The sequence below is a fragment of the Myotis yumanensis genome, unplaced genomic scaffold (assembly GCF_028538775.1).
Source record: "Myotis yumanensis isolate MYYU_CA2020_CCGP unplaced genomic scaffold, mMyoYum1.0.hap1 SCAF_1, whole genome shotgun sequence".
Lineage (NCBI taxonomy): Eukaryota > Metazoa > Chordata > Mammalia > Chiroptera > Vespertilionidae > Myotis > Myotis yumanensis.
This window is the reverse complement of record NW_027223752.1, coordinates 173,384,755-173,404,808: the sequence shown is the minus strand read 5'-3', so window position 1 is coordinate 173,404,808 and position 20,054 is coordinate 173,384,755. Positions and strand designations below refer to the sequence as shown.

Below are 20,054 nucleotides of genomic sequence, written 5' to 3'. Positions count from 1 at the left end.
GAAGCATATGAAGTTACTTATTTTTATATTTTGTACTAAAGTCCACAACTTTATAGGAAAGGCCAAATAGTCCTTCAGATATGGAGTACTGTATTTGCAGTTCCTGCTTTAATAAAATTGTGTTGTTTTTTAAGCATGTAATTTTCTTGCACACTCTTTATTTCAGTTGATTGCCTACCAGTGATTCATTCCTTTGTTGTTTGCCTTCTTTCCTATAGCAGAAGCTGCTGAACAACTAGGAAAGAATATTAAGTTAGTGGAGCGTTTGGTGGAATGGTGTGAAGCCAAAGACCACGCTGGTGTGATGGGAGAGTCAAACAGACTGCTCTCTGCCCTCATACGACACAGTAAATCAAAAGTAAGTTCCAGAAGAAACCATTCACTAAGAACATTTGAGTGGCCTTTTTGTAAAACTGGTATTGTAGATCCTACATCATAAGCTTGCATTTTTTATGTATTTATGTATAAATACATTAATCAAGAGTTCTGAAAAAATAATTGAAGATTGAGCTTTTTTATTTGGTTATATTCATAATAGTTAAGAGTAAGGCTTTGGAGTTAAACAGAAATGAGTTCATAATTTATCTGCTATATTTACTTGGTCAAGTGTCTTCACATCTATGTAAAAACTGGGCTGTTACCTACCTGAAGGTTTTGTGAGGATGATTCAGTGAGATCACGTATAGAATGCTCAGTTGGTACCTGGGACACAGCAGGCACTCAGTAAATGGAGGTTGCCACTGTTACTATTTTTACCACCACCACTACCACTATTACCAGCATCAGTGTCAAACATCTGTGTGCTAGGCACTGACCGGGGTAGCTACTGATATTTAGAAATTAAATGATGTCTGGATAGTATTTGATGCCCAGAACCACTGAGTTGTATAAAATCCATTCTCATGGCAGTGTCCAGCTTATCAGGTGTTTGGCTCATGGTTGATAACCTATAAGTATTTGTTGAGTGAATCATTAAATTAACAAGTAAATATTTTAAAGAACACAATGGTGAAAACCTGGGCCAGCATTCAGCAGCTGATTTAATGTCTAGATTATATATCTTTTCTTTTTTATAACCTCTTTTCTAAGGTAAGCCTTTTGAGTATTTCACCTGTGTACATCTGCAGAGAGACCAACTCTGTCACAGAAGGGGTGATGTTTTAGAGGTTAACTTGGAGTCACTCAGGAGGAGAAGGGGAAGATTGACTGTGATGAGTTCAATATGTAAACTTCTATGTAGACTAGACATAATATTAAGAATAAATATTAATATTATTTAAGACATAATATTAAGAATACAAATATTAAGAATAAAACCACAAATATTAAGAATACTACCTGGATTTGAATCTTGGCTTGTTAACTACTTAATCACAGACCTTTGGGAAAATTTCATAGCTTAATCTGAGCTTCATGTTTTTCATCTATAAACTAAAAGTAATATCTACCTAATGAGATTTTCTGTGAGGGTAAAAATGAGCTAATTTCCATAAGCTACCTGATATAATATCAATTTTATAGTTGTTGCTCTATGAAGGATAGCTATCAATATTATTAATTTTCTTTTGTCATATTACATTTAAGTACAATGCTTAACTTATTTTTTATCTACCATTCTGTCAGACAAAGCAACTCTATCCAGTAGCTATTCAATAGCATTTATTGTAGTAGGAGAGAGGGCAGGCATTTTAAAAGAAAATAGATATCTGTTCCAGAAAAGTTAGGTGGAAAAGAAGCCATGCTTAGACCTAGAAAAGGCTATTTGTTTCTGATATACAAATTTCCTTCATTCATTCTCTATCCTTCTACTATAGTGGACTTTTCAGGATGAATCACAAAATAGAGGATGAAATGACAATCCAGGAATCTTTCCTACGCGATTGCATTTGTATGCACACATCTCTGTAGTCTTTATTCAGTAAACTCCTTTGTGATTTTTATAAAAATCTTTACTGATTTTAAGATTTCTGATCCTGACTAGTGTGGCTCACTTGGTTGGGCATCGTCCCATGCACCCAAAGGTTGCTGTTTTGGTTCCGGTCAGGGCACATGGCTAGTTTGTGGACTCAGTCCCTGATAGGGAGTGTGCAGGAGCAGCCTATTGATGTTTCCCTCTCACATTAATATTTATATATCTCTATCTCTCTCTCTCCCTCTCCTTCTTCTCTTTCTCTAAAAATCAGTTTTAAAATCTGAAAGAAAAAAGAAGATTTCTATATCAGTTTCAAATAAACTGATAATATAATATAAGCATTATATTGGGAGGCTTTCTTTTAATTAAAAAAGGCTTTAAAAGATGAGTTCCTCACTTTCTAAAAGAGGTTGATGGGAAAAGACCTGTATTAGATGCAAGAACCATAAAAACTCAGTACTTGCACTCTATTGATTTAGAATGTTTAATTTCCAAACAAGTTAATCTCAAAGCAAACATCCCGTCTATATAGTTTTTTAAAAAATTTACATAGATGGAAGCATAATGGAAACCCTTTTTAAAATATTTCAGCAAATTAATTTGAAAAATATTCCTAATTACCGTTAGTTTTGTGCCATTGATGCTAGCTCGGATAGGCTGCTTAAAATATCAAGCTTACTTCAAATTACTAAAAGTGAAAAATATCAAAGAAAATTACTTTAAAATATATAATTAAGACTTTCCACTAAATTATATTTAACCCAAGATTTTTTAGGCAATAAAATTCTGAGATAGAAACAGAAATGGCTACTAGAAATAAATGTGACCATTTTTCATCTAATTTTTGTTATACATTCTATATGTGTTTTTCATGTAATAATTGTAATTATTACAGAAACCTGAGAGATACACACTTACATGATCTCAACACTATAGATAAAGTCACTGAGGTGCCAAGAGGGTCGGTTATTTGCTCAAAGTCAGTGTTGGTGGTAGGATTTATTGAATCCCTTTGTATGTAATTCAGTTTTGTCAGATCCAACAAAGGATAAAAGCTACTCCCAATACATGCTTTACCTGAAGCATCTGGCGAACAGTACCAGTTGCTATAATAAAATTTTGAAGGGAAAAAAACATTTTTGTTATTACAAGGTTTATTCTCTTTTGTTGATCCTATGGTAAGTCAACATTTGGGTCAATGGCACTTGTATTTGACTCTGGTAGCTTCTGGGACTCTATTTCTTTTTTTTTTTTTTTTTTTTTTTTTTTTTTTTTTTTTTTTTTTAAAATATATTTTATTGATTTTTTACAGAGAGGAAGGGAGAGAGATAGAGAGTTAGAAACATCGATGAGAGAGAAACATCGATCAGCTGCCTCCTGCACATCTACTGGAGATGTGCCCGCAACCCAGGTACATGCCCTTGACCGGAATCGAACCTGGGACCCTTCAGTCCGCAAGCCGACGCTCTATCCACTGAGCCAAACCGGTTTCGGCTGGGACTCTATTTCTTGATATGAACTGCAATGATCTTTATCACTTAGGTAGTTTAAGATGTCATCTATTGATGAGTTTATTTAAAGCTAAAAGCTTTTTTCTTCATAGAAGAAAATATTATTAAATGTAATGATTCATACAGGACACTCAACTTACAATGAATTGACTGATTATAATGCAGCTTCTTTATATTGAAAATTAAAGTTTATAATTCTGTGATATTTATTTATTATAGGATGTAATTAAAACCATTGTACAGAGTGGTGGCATCAAGCATCTAGTTACCATGGCAACTAGTGAACATGTAATAATGCAGAATGAAGCCCTTGTTGCTTTGGCACTAATAGCAGCTTTAGAATTGGGTAAGTACCCTAGTGACAAACTTATTTTCTCCTATTTTTATCTTGGATGAAAGGAAGCACAGGAGTGGAATAGAAGTCAGACAGAACCTTATCTAGAAGCATTTTGCCAGTGTGTGTCTATATGTATATCTGAGTATATTGAAAATCATATTCTACAGATTGTCACCACTGCTGTCCCTTTTGGTTGTGCTTTTTGACAACACTTTGCTTTAAGGTTAGTTTTATTCTTAAGTGTTATCTCAAGTAATAAGCAATTGGGGAACATAGAACTCATTTATAACAGGCCTCAGAGAAATGAAACCATTTTTATAATGCAACAAGTTTAGGGTTTGCTACTTTTACAGCGACCCAGACCTTTTCTTCCATCTCTACTGCTAAGTTTTCTGTTGCTAATCTTCTATCAATGCTTTGTGGGGGTGGGGAACCTTTTTTATGCCAAGGGCCATTTGCATATTTATAACATCATTCTGGGTTCTGTCTTGACTTCTGTTCCACTCCTGTGTGTTAAGTTTTATACAGGTGTTTTTTGTTGGTTTTTTTTTTTTTGCATGTGTAGGTCTGTATATCTACCACCACAGTCAAGATAATAGTTCTAAGAGCGAAAGGATCCCTTCATTTATAACTACACTCACCTGCCTCCTACCCTTACCTCCCATGCTGCTCCTAACCCCTGGAAACCACTAATCTGCCCTTCATTTCTAAAGGTTTTCATTTTTAAAATGTTATGTAAGTAGAATCATATAGTATGTGACCTTTTGGAATTAGCTTCTTTTGCTCAGCATAATTTCTTAAAGAGTCATCAGATTTGTCTTGTGTCTCAGTTTTTTATTGCAAAGTAGTATTCCACCGTTTGTTTAGCCATTCACCTGTTAAAGGACATGTGGGCTGATTCCAGTTTGAGGCTTCAAAAAATAAAGTTACTATGAACATTCACATATAGGTTTTAATGTGAACATAAATTTTCATTTCTCTAAATAAATGCTTAGGACTGCAATTGCTGGGTTCTATGGTAACTACATGTTTAATTTTTAAAGAAACTGTCAAATTGTCTTTCAGAGTGGCTATAGCATTTTGTACTCACACTGCCACTGTATAAGTCAGTGGTTCTCAACCTTCCTAATGCCGCGACCCTTTTTTTTAAAAATTATTATTTTTTAATATATTTCTTTATTGATTTCAGAGAGGAAGGGAGAGGGAGAGAGAGAGAGAAATATCAATGATGAGAGAGAATCATTGATCGGCTGCCTCCTGCACACCCCCTACTGGGGATCGAGCCCGCAACCCAGGCATGTGCCGTTGGCCGGAATCGAACCTGGGACCCTTCAGTCCGCAGGCTGATGCTCTATCCACTGAGCCAAGCCGGCCGGCTAGGGCTACTGCGACCCTTTAATAGAGTTCCTCATGTTGTGGTGACCCCCAATTTCATTGTTACAAATTGAACATAATTAAAGCATAGTGATTAATCACAAAAACAATAAGTAATTATATATGTGTTTTCCGATTGGTCTTAGGCGACCGCTGTGAAAGGGTCGTTCGACTCTCAAAGGGGTCGAGACCCACAGGTTGAGAACCGCTGGTGTACGTGATTAATTTTCTCTGCATTCTCATCAGCATTTGGTGTTGTCACTACTTTTTTATTTTAGCCATTCTGATAGCTTTAAGAGATATCACATTGTGGTTTTAATTTACATTTTTTTAAAATGTAATGATGCTGTACATCTTTCCATGTCCTTATTTTCAATCATATATTCTTTGGTAAAATGCCTATTTGTCTTTTGCTTATTTTCTAATGTTTTGAGAATTCTTCATATATTCTAAAAGTTTACATTTTACACTTAAGTTTGTGATCCCCTTTGAGTTAATATACGTATAAAGTATGGTTTAGGTTAGGGTTCCTTTCTTTATAGCTGTCTAATTTGCAGCAACATTTGTTGAAAAGGTTCCCTTTACTCCATTGAAATGATTTGAACATTTGTCAAAGATTAGTTGAGCATATTTGTGTGGGTCTACTTCTGGAGTCCTATATTCAGTTCCTATGATCTATGTATCTATCAATAAATACCGCACTATCTTGATAATTATATAGTGAGCCTTAATATCAGGTAGAAGAATTTCTCCCACTTCATTATTTTTAATCAAGATTGTTTGCCTCTTCTAGGACCTGTGGCTCTTCATATAAATTTTAGTATAAGCTCATCTATTTTTGTAGAAAATCCTGCTGGGATTTTAATAGGAATGAACATTCTTTATCTCTTAAAGATAGAGACATCCTAAAGTACATATGGAGGAAATTATGTAATTTATAAGATTTGTTTCAAAATAATTTGAGATGTTTGAGAGTAGGTAGATGAAACTAGAGATAGATGAAACAAGATTGACCATGATAATTTATGAAGATGATAGTGCATATGGTATCATTATACCATCTTTTCTGCTTTTGTATATGTTTAACAAAAGGTTTTTAATTGCTTCATTTAAAAGGAATGTTTTAATTCTAAATATTAGTTTAAACTTAAAATATTTGCTGAAATTTAGCTCTCTGTACTTTTTTTTTATAAGGACTAAATTTAGTATCATATGTCTAGGTCATTATTATTTGTCAGACCCTTTTGGAAAGTTTCACATGATCAGTTTCTAGAAAAGGAAGCAATGTTTACCCAGATTGTACTGGGTTCATAAACAGTGGGTATAACTGCTACTTTAATCATTTCCTGTTCTAGACACTGCTGAGAAAGATCTAGAAAGTGCTAAACTTGTACAGATTTTACACAAACTGCTAGCAGATGAGAGAAGTGCTCCTGAAATAAAATATAATTCCATGGTTCTGATCTGTGCTCTCATGGGATCCGGTAAGTATATATCTTCTATCATTTGATTTCTGTGCATCAACATATGTTTGACATTATTAAATATAAAATAATAGTAAATGGTGGCTTTGGGTTTAAAAAAACATTAGAAATTAGTTTATGGAGGTTATAGCATTACGTTTACATTGAAAATATTCCCAAAAGGTTCTTACTATAATAAAAAACACTATGTAGCAAATATAGGCTAAATCAATATTAAAAATCAATACCTGTAAGTTTTATCAACTTTAAGATATTATTTTATATAAAGAACAAGTTCTGATTTTTATGCCATGATATTAACTAAGAAATTTGTTAAGAAATCACTGGCATGTCTTGTGATATATATTCCATGGACAATTGAAAAGAATGTGTCTTCTGCTGTTATTGGGTGAAGTGTTCTTTAAATGTCGATTAGATCTTTTGGTTGGTAGTGGTATTGAGTTTCTCTATTCTTGCTGATTTTCTGACTAATCATTGTTGAGAGATGGTGAAGTCTTCAACTATAATAATGAATTTATCCATTTCTCTTATCAGTTCTATCAGTTTTCACTTCACATGTTTTATAGCTCTGTTGCTAGGTATATTCAACTTTTAGGATTGCTATGCCTTCCTGATGGATTGATCTTTCTACCATTATATAATGTTTCTCTCTGGTGATTTTCTTTTTTTTTTTTTTTTTTAAATATATTTTATTGATTTTTTACAGACAGGAAGGAAGAGAGATAGAGAGTTAGAAACATCGATGAGAGAGAAACATCGATCAGCTGCCTCCTGCACATCTCCCACCGGGGATGTGCCCACAACCCAGGTACATGCCCTTGACCGGAATCGAACCTGGGACCTTTCAGTCCGCAGGCCGACGCTCTATCCACTGAGCCAAACCGGTTTCAGCTCTGGTGATTTTCTTTACTTGAAGTCTACTTTATCTAATCTATAATAATAAAAGCATAATATGCTAATTAAACCGATGTCCTTCCAGACGACCTTCCTGATGAAGCCAGGGCTGCGAGGGAAGCCCGGGTCCCGGGTGCCAGAGGGAAGCTGTTGCCAGTAGCTGGGGGAAGGAAAGCCTACTCTTGCATGAATTTCATGCATCAGGCCTCTAGTATTAAAATAACTACTCCTGTCTTCTTCTTCTTCTTTTTTTTTTTTTTTTTACTCCTATCTTCTTTTGAATAACAAACATTCATTTAGTTTCAGTCTGCTATATCATTATATTTGAAGTTTAAGATGGCATATTGTTGGATTGTATATTTTCTGTTTTGTTGGTATATAGTATTATATTAGTTACATTAGTTTCAGGTGTGTAATATAGTGATTTGACATTTTTATACCTTACAATGTGATTGTCTGTTACCATGTAAAATTATCCATGATTATATTGCCCTTCATCTTTTTTACACACCCTCCCTCCTGGCTAACCATCCTTTTGATCTGTTTCTATAAGTCTATTTTTGTTTTGTTTTTAGATTCAACATATAAGTAAAATCATACATTATTTATCTTTCTCTGTCTGACATTTCTTTTTTCATTTAGCATAGTAACCTCTAGGTCCATCCATAGTGTCACATAATATTTCATTGTTTATAAATACATCTTTATCCATTATCTATCAGTAAACACCTAAATTACTTCCATGTTTTGTCTATTGTAAATAATGCTGCAGTGAACATAGGGGTGCATTTTTTACATCATTTCTAATTTTTCAATTATAGCTGACATACAGTAGTTTATTAGTTTCAGGTGTACATCCCAGTGATAAGACATTCTATAACAGGGGTGGGCAAACTTTTTGACTCGAGGGCCACAATGGGTTCTTAAACTGGACCGGAGGGCCGGAACAAAAGCATGGATGGAGTGTTTGTGTGAACTAATATAAATTCAAAGTAAACATCATTACATAAAAGGGTACGGTCTTTTTTTTTTTTTAGTTTTATTCATTTCAAACGGGCTGGATCCGGCCCGCGGGCCGTAGTTTGCCCACGGCTGTTTTATAACATACTAAGTGGTCATCCCAATAAATCTCATACCCATTTACACCGTATATAGTTATTAGGATATTATCAACTATATTCCCTATATTGTACTATACATCCCCATGACTATTCTTTTACTACCAATTTGTTCTTAATCCCTTCAACTTTTTCATCCAACTCCCTTCCCATCTGACAACCATCAAAATGTTCTCTGTATCCATGTTCATTGATTTAGTACTTTAGATTCAATTGTTGATAGATATGTATTCATTGCCATTTTACTCATCTTTTATCTTATTTTTTTCTTTTTCTTCTTAAAAAAGACCCTTTAACATTTCATGTGATACCAGTTTGGTGTTGAGCTCCTTTAGCTTTTTCTTGTCTAGGGAGCTTGTTATCTGTTGATTCTAAATGTAGATGCAAGCCACAGACCTTCCCCACATGCCACATGCGTCTGTAAAAAAAAAAGTTTTCCCTAAGTGGCAGCCCTGACCAACTTTAAAATAGTTTTTCATGAAAATTTTCAGCTAAAAATATTCAAGAACACCCGAATTCTGAGTAATTATTTTTATAATATTCATTGCAAATTGATTTTTAAAATTTAAATTGAAAATATCTTGGTGTGTGGGGATGGTTTCCGTTTTGGACGCGTGGCAGTTAACTGGTTAAAGTAGGTTTTCAATTTCTTGCTTTCTCTCTTCTCCTTCTGGCACCCCCATGATGTGAATGTTGTCCCAGAGGCTCCTTACACTCTTCTCTTATTTTTGTATTCTTTTTTGCTGTTCTGATTGGGTGTTTTTTCTTCCTTATATTCCAAATTGCTGTTTTGATTCTCGACTTCATCTACATTACTGTTGATTCCCTATAAATTATTCTTCCTTTCAGGTAGTGTATCCTTTACTTCTGACTTGTTCTTTTTTATGGTGTTGAAGTTTTAACTTCATCCACTCTTCCCCTAAGTTTGTTGAGCATCCTTCTAACCAGTGTTTTGAACTCTGCATCTAGTAGATTGCTTGTCTCCATTTTGTTTAGTTCTTTTTCTGGAGTTTTGTTCTTTTCTTTCATTTGGGACATGTTTTTTGTCTCCTCATTTAGACAGTCTCCCTATATTTATTTCTATATATTAGGTAGAGCTGCTATGTCTCCTGGGATTTGTACATGGCCTGTTATAGTAGGTTTCCTGTAGGGTCCAGTGGCACAGCCTCCTGGTTCATTGGTTCTGGGCACTCCAAATGCGCCCTCCTCTGTGGGCTGTGTACACTCTCCTGTTGTAATTGAGCCATGATGCTGTTGGCATGTCAATGGGAGGGACTTACCACCAGACTGATCACCTGCAAGGACTGGCTGCAACCACCATAGAGAATTAGCTGTTCAGGAGCTCACCCCCAGAGCAAGACTTGCATTAGTAGGGCTCTGGTGCCCTCTGAGTGTGTCACTTGTGGAGGTGGTTGGTTGGTGATGCTTCGACATTGTCTGAAGCTGTCCGCTGGGTGTGTTGGCTCTGGGGCGTCCCAGTGGGTTCAGGCCAAGGTCAGCCATTGCCTGTGTTCTTCCTGGGGCCACTCAACACGAAGTACAAAGCAATCTGAAGATGATTGCTACTTGTACTGGGCTTACTACACTGCCATCTTGACCAGAAGCCCCATCTGGAGGAATGGCAGAGCTAGTAAGGTGTTGAGATACAGAGTTACCCTGCCCAGACTCTGTTCTGCCCACTTAAAGCAACAGGGCATGCAGGCAGAGTTGAGTGCATGAGGAGTTTTATTGCCTGGAGAGGGGATGGACTATTGGGGTGTTAAGATGCATGCAAAAAAGCCTACACAGACCCTGTTTTGATCAGATAAAGGAATAGGGCACATCAAGAGCGACCCAAACACCCCTCCCAGCTACAATCAGTCTGCCAAAACTATCCAACACAGTCTACACAGAGACCACTCTTTCAAGGCTGAGAGAGACATCAAACTCATAGGAAGAAACAGAAAGTCAAAACAAAATGAGGAGACAGAAGAACATGCCCCAAATGGAGGAACAAGAAAAAACTCTAAAAACCCTAGTGAAATTGAGGTAAGTAATTTGCTTAATGAACAATTCAAAGAAACAGTCATGAGGATGCTCAACAAACTTGAGAGTACAATTAAAAAAGCACTCAGAGAACACTTCAGAAGAGAGAGAAAATATAATAAAGAACCAATCAGAGATGAAGAATACAAAAACTGAAATGAAGAATACATTAGAAGGAATTGACAGCAGATTAGTTAATAAAGAAGAACAGGTTAGTGACATGGAAATCACCCATCAGAACAACAAAATGAAAAAAGAATTTTAAAAAATCTATATATATAAAAGGCTAATATGCATAGTGTCCCCTCAGGAATTCAACTAGGAGTTCAGTCACTCACTATGACATGCGCTGACCACCAGGGGTGATGTGGAATGAAGGAAGGCTCTGACCAGCAGCCGGAAGGCCCTAATTGCCGGCCAGGGCTAGGGACCCTATTCATGAACATATTTTGTGCACCAGGCCTCTAGTATAGTATAAGAGATTGTTGGGATAACATCAAGCATCCTAACATTCACATTGGAGAGATTCCAGAAGGAGAAAGGAGAGAGAAAGCAGAAACAGTATTTGAAGAAATAATTTCTGAAAACTTTCCTAACCTGGGAAAGGAAACAGACATCCAGGAACCACAGAGAGTTGCAAACAAGATGAATTAGAGAGACTCAGATCAAGACATTGTAATTAAAATGGCAAAAGTTAAGGATAAAGAGATAATCTTAGAGACAGCAAGATTTAAACAAGTCACATACAAGGGGAACCACATAAGGCTGTCAGCTGATTTCTCAGAAACAACTTTACAGGCTAGAAGGGAGTGGCAGGAGATATTCAAAGTACTAAAAGAAGTACTAAAAGAAAAGAATCTATGACCTAAAATATTATATCCAGCAAGGTTATCATTCACAATAGGAGACATGAAGTTTCCAGACAAGCAAAAAGTAAAGGAGTTCACAACCACTAACCTAGCTTTACAGGAAATGTTGAGGGGTCTTCTTTATGCAGAAAAGTCCATAACCAGATATAAGAAAATACAGGAAAGAAAAAAAACACCCAAATCAATGACAAAGGCAAATCTATATATATAAAAGGCTAATATGCAAAGTATCCCCTTGGGAGTTCGACCGGGAGACCAGAAGTTCGATTGCTCGCTATAATGTGTACTGACCACCAGTGGGTGACGCGGAACAAAGGAAGTCCCCAGTCGGCAGCTGGAAAGAAGGCCCCGGCCATCAGCCAGAAGGCTCCAGTTGGCCCTGATCACTGGCCAGGCCTAAGGCCTCTAGTATAAAATAATCATAGTTAACCACTTAAAAAACTAATCGGAAGGTTTAAAGATAATAGTAAACGTAAATGCAAGTATAATAATTAAGAGTTACATAAAATACAAAGATAGAAAACATGTCAAAAACAGAGTTCAGGGAAGCATAAAAAGGTAGTACTTTTAAAATTTAATTGAACTTAAATGCCTATGAGCTGAAAGTAGACTGCTATGGATATGGGTGGATATGTATGGAACTCCTGGTAACCACAAACCTAAAACACACACAAAAAAGGAAGAGAAAGGAATTCAATCAAAACACTAAAGAAAATCAAATCAAAAGGGGAAAAAATCAAGAAGATAGGAACTGGAGAACAACAAAAGTAATGAACAAAATGGCAATAAACACATACCTATTAATAATTACTCTAAGTGTAAATGAATTAACTGATCCAATCAAAAGACACAGAGTGACAGAATGAATTAAAAAACATGACTCAGTATGCTGCTTACAAGAGACTCACTTTAGATAAAAGGCACACAGACTGCATGTGAAGGCATGGAAAAAGATATTCAATGAATACACAGAAGTTTTAAATTTTGATAAAGTCCAATTTACTCATTGAATGGTATTGACACCCATGTCAAAAAAATCATTTGATTACCTATATGAGGTTTTATTTCTTGGCTCTCTGTTCTATTCTTTTGGTCTATATATCTGTCTTTAAACCAGTACTATTCTGTTTAATAAACTTTTTAGTAAGTTTTAAAATTAGGAAGTGTGAGACCTTCAACTCTTTTTTTTTTTTTTCCCAAGCTTGTTCTGGATATTCAGTCCCTTGAGAATCTGTGTGAATTTTATAATAGATTTTTCTATTTTAACTAAAAACATTGGTTCCAGTTTAATACCACCATCTCATTAAAGTAAACCATCAGTTTGAGGAATGCTGATTGCTTTAAACTTACTGGATCTCAGTCTTTGCATATAGTAGTTCTCAGAGTCTTACATGTCCTGTATTTTTCTGTAATTGAGGTTAAATAGAGCAAGAAAAGCCAGAAAGAAGAAATCTAAAAGGGAACCTAGTGTCACAGAAATTTGTTGAATGGATGTAAAGTATAACCTTTTTTATTTGCCACAAAATTAAGTTGAAACAGATCTAAGTCACTAACCTTCATATTTGAATTATATAACTAAAACCTTGAGATCACACAATGAGCTCTGTTTAATTATAACTCATTACCCTAATCACCCTTAGACCAAAAAACTTGACATCTGACTTATCTTTATATTAATGTGGCAAGTAAAGGTTCTCTGATTTTATTTATTTATTATTATAACATCTCTAAAGATGACCTTTCTAGGCTACTATTGTGTCTTTTTCCTAGTTTTATGGTATCATCCAAATAAACATTTTGGATATATGTGTGTGTTATATTGATTTTTGTCTTCCAGAATCTCTACACAAGGAAGTACAGGATTTGGCCTTTCTAGATGTTGTATCCAAACTTCGCAGTCATGAGAACAAAAGTGTTGCCCAACAGGCCTCTCTCACAGAGCAGAGACTTACTGTGGAGAGCTGAGAACTGCCCCTCCCTGATACATGGCATCATCCCATCTCTGGTTTCCCCTTTGTCCTCCATCCAGGTGCCTCTTCTGCTTCATTCACTTCCATATCACTTGTGCATGCGTGTAATGTTTCAATACCAATTGAAGAACTCTGTAGGTACCTGCCTAATAAGATTTCTAAACCCATAGTTAGTGTGAACATGAATTTGTCAAAAACAAGTCTCCACCCATAACTGTTCTTTTGTATTCCTGTTGCTTGAGCTATATTAAGTAGAATGTGCATGTTGTAGTCCTATGATGATGTTAACTTGGTACTACATAATGACTTGCTCCTCACACTTGGTAAACTACATAATAATGTACTGGTAAATTAGCAAGAAACAAGAATGCAGCAGAATCTGTCTAGCTTATTAAAGATGATATTGAATAGTAAAAATAGCTCCATTTTTTGGTGCTTGGTAAGCACAGTGACCAAAAAACTGTATGGCTGTTCATTCATTAGTCTTACCTACTAATGTCAAACTCATGGTACCTAGAGTTAAATAAAATCCAATGCTCTCACTCTTTACACTATGGTTTCTCCTTCTTCCTAACTATGTAGACTCTTGAAACTGCCACAAACTTGGCAGAACTTCCTGGGGTTTTTAATTTCATGTTTAATTGGCTGTCATCAGTAACCTGATGTTGAAAACATTTGTAGTTTTCAGTATGAAACTACGGGGTTGAAGACTCCCTTTTACACTAGTACATCTTGGATTTTTGGCTGTATTTTAGATTCTTATATATATACAGACTCACCTTAGAACTTTTTCATCAGCTAATCAGGGTTGTCCAACACTTATCTATAAAAGTCACTTTGGCATTTGTTTTCAACTAAGGAAACAAATATAGCTCATTGGAGACTGGATTTTTTTTCCCTGTTTTTCATCATTTAGCTCAAAAGCAAGAGGTTTCCTCTCAGAGTCTTTTAAAATCATATTAGAACTAGCAGGACATAGGAAATCATTAAGAAATCTTTGTCTAGATTAAAGAAAGGAAGCAGGTTATAAAGCCATATAGCCAGTCCAGTTCATCCTGCAGATGGCCTCATACCAGTAGCTGTTAGAGTCCCCACCTCCACTTCCTACAGGGAACTGCAGATTTTAAAGGCTCTCTCAGAAAAGGTGACAGCGCCAGGACCCGGGAAAGGAGAAGACCTCCTTGGAGAACCATAATGTACTCTTCACTGCCACTACCACCACCAAATGGATTTTTAGAGCTTTGAAACAGTCTTTGTAAGTTAATCAAAACATCCCTGTGACATACCTGCCTTCTCCCTGTGCCCAAGTTTGATGAACAGTGCCTGAGAGGTAGAATAGGCTGCATTGTGGAAGGACTGTAGGACAGATGGGCAGCCAGGGTAGAGGCTCCTTCCCCCACATGAGATGGTGTATACATCTCTAGGCGATCAAAGTTGGACTTTGGACTCTGAAACAGCTATAATTCAAGAAAGTTAAAACCCCAGTGGAGGTAAAGAACTCTTTGACTAATTATTCCCTTGATACCCATGAAAGGGACTGCTGTATGTACACTTACTACAAGAAGGATCTTGTTTACTATCTTCTTCTGGACTGGGTAGTGAACTATATTTTATGATAGTTTTGAAAGACATCTGTAATGTAAAGACTGTCCATATTAATAACTAAATAAATAAATTGTATATCAAACCATAATGGCGGCATCATTTGGTTTGTTTGTGTAATTTACTTCTATTTCCATCTCCTAGAACAGTGCTTTACTCAATTGTTGGTGCTCAATAAATATTTGTTGAATGAATTCCGATTTCCATGAAACTTCCATACTGCCCAAAAAAATTCTACATAGATTGCTAGAGAAACTGAGATTTAGATCATTGTCTGACTTCAGAGATTTTTTTTTTTTGAAGGCAGGATCCTTCCCCATTATACAGAAAACCTCAGAACAGAGGAATCCACAAGTCATAGATTTGAGAGACACCATTCTGTCAACTGCCAGCAATCAGTTTGCTGATATGCTAGAAACTCCTCTCCAGCAAAACAACATGCAGTTCAAATCAGCAGCTGTTCTACAAGAGACCAGAAGCCTGTGCCCTTACGGTATCAAGTTCACCACACGTGATGTGCTGCTATGCCATGACAGTGGGTAGGAGCCCACAGACAGTAGTACTACCCTTACCTCTATCTTAATGGAGGCCACCTCTAGCTTGCTACCCACTATGAGTGCATTCTAAGGGAGAAAATGGGAGGTGCAGCACCACAAAGCTTGAATGATCACCTTGTGCCAGGACTAGAGCACAGATGAAGAACAAAACCAGAAATGAGAGTTCCGGAAGAAGATGGGTGAGTGAAATGCACTAGAATGTGTTCCCACCCTCTCTCCCCGAGACATTAGCTCCTTGGAATCCTGTTAACCCTCACCCAAACAGCAACCCCATTGTACTCAAAGCAAAATTGACTAAATACTGGCCCACAATCCAGTGTTGCCCTTGCTGAAACACGTTTTGAGCACACTGATAGCAATGGCGATGTGGAACAAAACTCTTCAGTTCTAAAACGATTTCCTCTTGGATGGAATAGAATGCAGCTCTCGGATGTAAGCATTTGTGTGAAGTGTTCTGAGAAACCCTGCATGTGAACATTTAAAAAAGAAATGCTCTTTGGTATCATTAGAAGGTTTATTATCTAATTCTGCTGAACATAAGGGGTGAAGATGTGTATTACCTTGGTGAGCATTACCCTTTATATCCAGCTGTTAATAGAATCAGTAAGCTTACAGGCCACTTCTTAACTCTAGGAAGACATAACATTTGAATTATACAGGTGTCTATTAAAAAGCACCTAGTGATTTTAGGGATGAGTCTTCATAGCTGTAGCCAGGAAAACTGAGGATTTTTTTTTTCCAAAGATGAGAGCTCTTATTTTATATACATACATGCATAATTATATATTGTGAAGCTTCGTAGATACATGTTTTATAGGTGTGTCTAAGATGTACTAAACATTTTTAAAGTGTGATAAGTGCAAAGAGTAAGGTCTTTGGATACTGTCTGATGTGTATCACACCCTGGTTCTGTCCATCACCAAATTCCTTACTCTCTGGGCCTATAAGGAATTAATATGATGAGTTTAATGTTCCCTACTTAATAAGATGAGTTTAATGATCCCATCATTATATGATGAGTATAATGATCCCTACTTCGCAGGGTTTTTGTGACTATTGAAACCTAGAGGTTGAAGGTAAAGTTGGATAGAACTGTGATACCTTATGGCCTAACCTACACTCCCCTGTCCTCCGTGCAGGATTCCCAGCTAAAGGAACTCAAAGAATAGCCAAATGGGAGACAGAGAGTCTATTAATAGTTTGAGGAGCACCCTGTTGTCAATGCAGAATGTAAACCCTTGTTTCCTTCCCCTAGAGACTAAGGTGGCCAGGTCTACAGAAGCAGGCCTTGAATGTAGGTCCCTACAAGTACTTCCTTTTCCTGTCTCTTCATATGTCAAGTGGGAAGAACAGTAAGTAGCTCAGTAATCTTAAATTTTATTGTTACTAAGCCAATATAAATGAGGCTCTAATACTATGAGTTTTTTTCTCAATATAGAAACAAAATCCCCCTTCCCATTTTCCTTGCTGCCCAATTACTTATCAGTATATATAAAATATACCTTTTTATATACATACCTGTTCATGTACCTGGTATATGTCTTTTTCTTAAATATAAATGGTACTAGAAGCCCGGTGCACAAAATTCGTGACCTGCGGGGGGAGGGGGTCCTTTCAGCCCAGCCTGAACCCTCTCCAATCCTGGACCCCTTGGGGGATGTCCAACTGCCGGTTTAGGCCCGTTCCCATCACACAGTCCTGGACCGCTGGTTCCTAATCGCTCACCTGCCTGGTTGCACCTAACTGCCCCCACTGCCGGCCTGGTCGCCCCTAAGTGCCCCCCCGCTGCCAGCCAGGTCACCCCAACAGCCCCCTCCCTGTGGACCTAGTCGCCCCCAACTGCACTCTGCCCCCCCTTGCCTGCCTGGTTGTCCCTAACTGCTCCCCACATCTGCCTGGTCGCCTCTTACTGCCCCCCCTCCTACTGGCCTGGTTGCCCCCAACTGCCCCCCTCTTCCAGCTTGGTCGCCCTTAACTGCCCCTCCTGCTGGCCTGGTCACCCCTCATAGCACCCCCCATCCCCGCCAGCCTGGTCGCCCCACACAGCCTGCTTGTTCAGTCATTCGGTCATCCCTCACTAACCCCCCTGCCAGCCCAGTCGCCCCATGTAGCCTGCTTGTTCAGTCATTCAGTCCCTCACTACCCCCCTGCTGGCCTGGTTGCCCCATGCAGCCTGCTTGTTCAGTCGTTTGGTCATCCCTCACTAACCCCCCCTACCGGCCTGGTCGTAGGCAGCCATCTTGTGAGGGTATGAGGGTTGATTTGCATATTGCCTCTTTATTATATAGGACTAGAGGCCCTGTGCACAAAAATTTGTGCACTCGGGGGGCAGGGGGAGGGGGGTCCCTCAGCCCGGCCTGTGCCCTCTCGCAGTCTGGGACCCCTCGGGAGATAACGACCTGCTGGCTTAGGCCTGCTCCCGGGTGGCAGAGTGCAGGCCCAATCCCTAGGTGCAGCCCCTGGTCAGGCTCAGAGCAGGGCCGATTGGGGAGTTGGGGCACCACCCCCTGTCATGCACAGAGCAGGGCGGATCGGGAGGTTGCGATGCCACCTTCACTCACGCTCAGGGTAGGGCTGATTGGGGGGTTGGGGCACTGCCCCCTGTCAGACTCAAGGCAGGGTCAATGGGGAGGTTGCGGCGCCACCCCCTGTGACACACAGAGCAGGGCCAATCAGGGGGTTGGGGCGCTGCCCCTTGTCACTCACAGAGCAGGACCGATCAAGGGGGTTGGGGCTCCGTACCCTGTCACACACAGAGCAGGGTCAATCAGGGGGTTGGGGAGCTCCCCCCTGTCACGCACAGAGCAGGGCCAATCGGGGGGTTGAGGAGCTCCCCCCTGTCACTCACAGACTGGGGCCAATAGGGGAGTTGGGGCACCGCCCCCTGTCACACACAGAGCAGGGCAGATCAGGGGGTTGGGGCGCTGCACCCTGTCACACTCAGGGCAGGGCCAATGGGGAGGTTATGGCTCTACCCTGTCACACACAGAGCAAGGCCCATGGAGGGGGGTTGGGGCGCCACCCTCTATCACCCACAGAGCAGGGCCAATCAGGGGGTTGGGGCGCCACCACTGTCACACTCGGGGAAGGGCCGATGGAGAGGTTATGGCTCTACCCTGTCACACACAGAGCAGGGCCAATCAGGGGATTGGGGAGCTCCCCTCTATCAGGCACAGAGCAGGGCCCGTGGGGGTGGGGGTTGGGGCGCCGCACCCTGTCACACACAGAGCAGGGCCGATCAGGGGTTTGGGGAGCTTCCCGCTGTCAAACACAGAGCTGCAGGGCAATCGGGATTGGGGCGCTCCCCCCTATCAGGCACAGAGCAGGGCTGATCAGGGGGTTGGGGCGCCTTCCCCTGTCATGAACAGAGCAGGGCGGATAGGGAGGTTGTGGCCCCGCCCCCTGTCACACACAGAGCCGCAGGGCAATCAGGAGTTTTGGGCGCTGCCCCCTGTCACGCTGATCCTGGTGCCGGGAGCCTCGCTGCTCCGCTGATCCCGGTGCGGGGAGGCATATTACCCTTTTACTATATAGAATAGAGGCCTGGTGCATGGGAAGGGGCTGGCTGGTTTGCCCTGAAGGGTGTCCTGGATCAGGGTGGGGATCCCCACTGGGGTGCCAGGCCAGTCTGGGTGAGGGGCTGAGGGCTGTTTTCCGGCTGGCAAGTGACTAAAGCTTCCAACCGCTCCTTGTTTTCTTTTTTTTTTTTTATTCTGGGCCAGCTTTAGCTCTGAAGCCTCGCTGCTGAAAATATCGATACAATGTTTCGGTCCGCCTGCCTTTCAGTCTGGCTGATTTCTGGGGTTTTGTTTAGCTTCTTATTTGCAACATAGTACATAGTTGCTTAGACTTGCAGCTGAGAGGCCGGCAAGTGAGGCGGGGAACATTTGAATCCGCAGCAAGCAAGCCTCATGCTTGCTTCAGTGCCTGGCTGCCGGCCGCCATCTTGGCTGACAGTTAATTTGCATATACTCACTGATTAGCCAATGAAAAGGGTAGCGGTTGTACGCTAATTACCATGTTTCTCTTTTATTAGTGATGTGTTTTGCATGAAGGCAGATGGTAGCAAATCCACTTGTGGTGGCCTACTTGTCATTATGATTCTTGACTAAACAGGCAAGATCCCTTTGATGTTGGAGGTTTCCAAGGGTAACTGCTCTTAAATGTCATGAATGGCCAGCTATAGTATTTGAAGGGGGGAAAAAATGAGTCATGAGTAGAATTTATGCTCCTTTCTAAATTTAACTAATTTTTTATTATTTCCTTCTTAGTTGACTTTTAAAAGTTCATTATTTCCTTATCCACACTTTGTTTTTGCCTAGAAAACAAACATTTTACCAAAACTTTTTAACTATGGCTACAGAGATTCTAATCTAATGGCATGTCAAAAATGGACCATAT

General features: G+C 39.3%; 1 protein-coding gene across 5 annotated transcripts in view; it reads left to right on the top strand.

The window, feature by feature from the left end:
* The window catches only part of RAP1GDS1 (Rap1 GTPase-GDP dissociation stimulator 1), a 136,926-nt gene extending 121,705 nt beyond the window's left edge, over positions 1-15,221 (top strand). For 2 of the 5 annotated variants that reach the window (XM_070392405.1, XM_070392401.1), the window contains exons 12-15: positions 219-358; positions 3,643-3,769; positions 6,490-6,618; positions 13,362-15,221. In XM_070392405.1, coding sequence (XP_070248506.1) covers positions 219-358; positions 3,643-3,769; positions 6,490-6,618; positions 13,362-13,489 — 524 coding nt within the window. In that variant the 3' untranslated portion in view covers positions 13,490-15,221. The remainder of the gene's footprint in view (positions 1-218; positions 359-3,642; positions 3,770-6,489; positions 6,619-13,361) is intronic. The other 3 variants (XM_070392415.1, XM_070392424.1, XM_070392431.1) reach the window with 3 other exon arrangements.
* Positions 15,222-20,054: the final 4,833 nt, after the last annotated feature.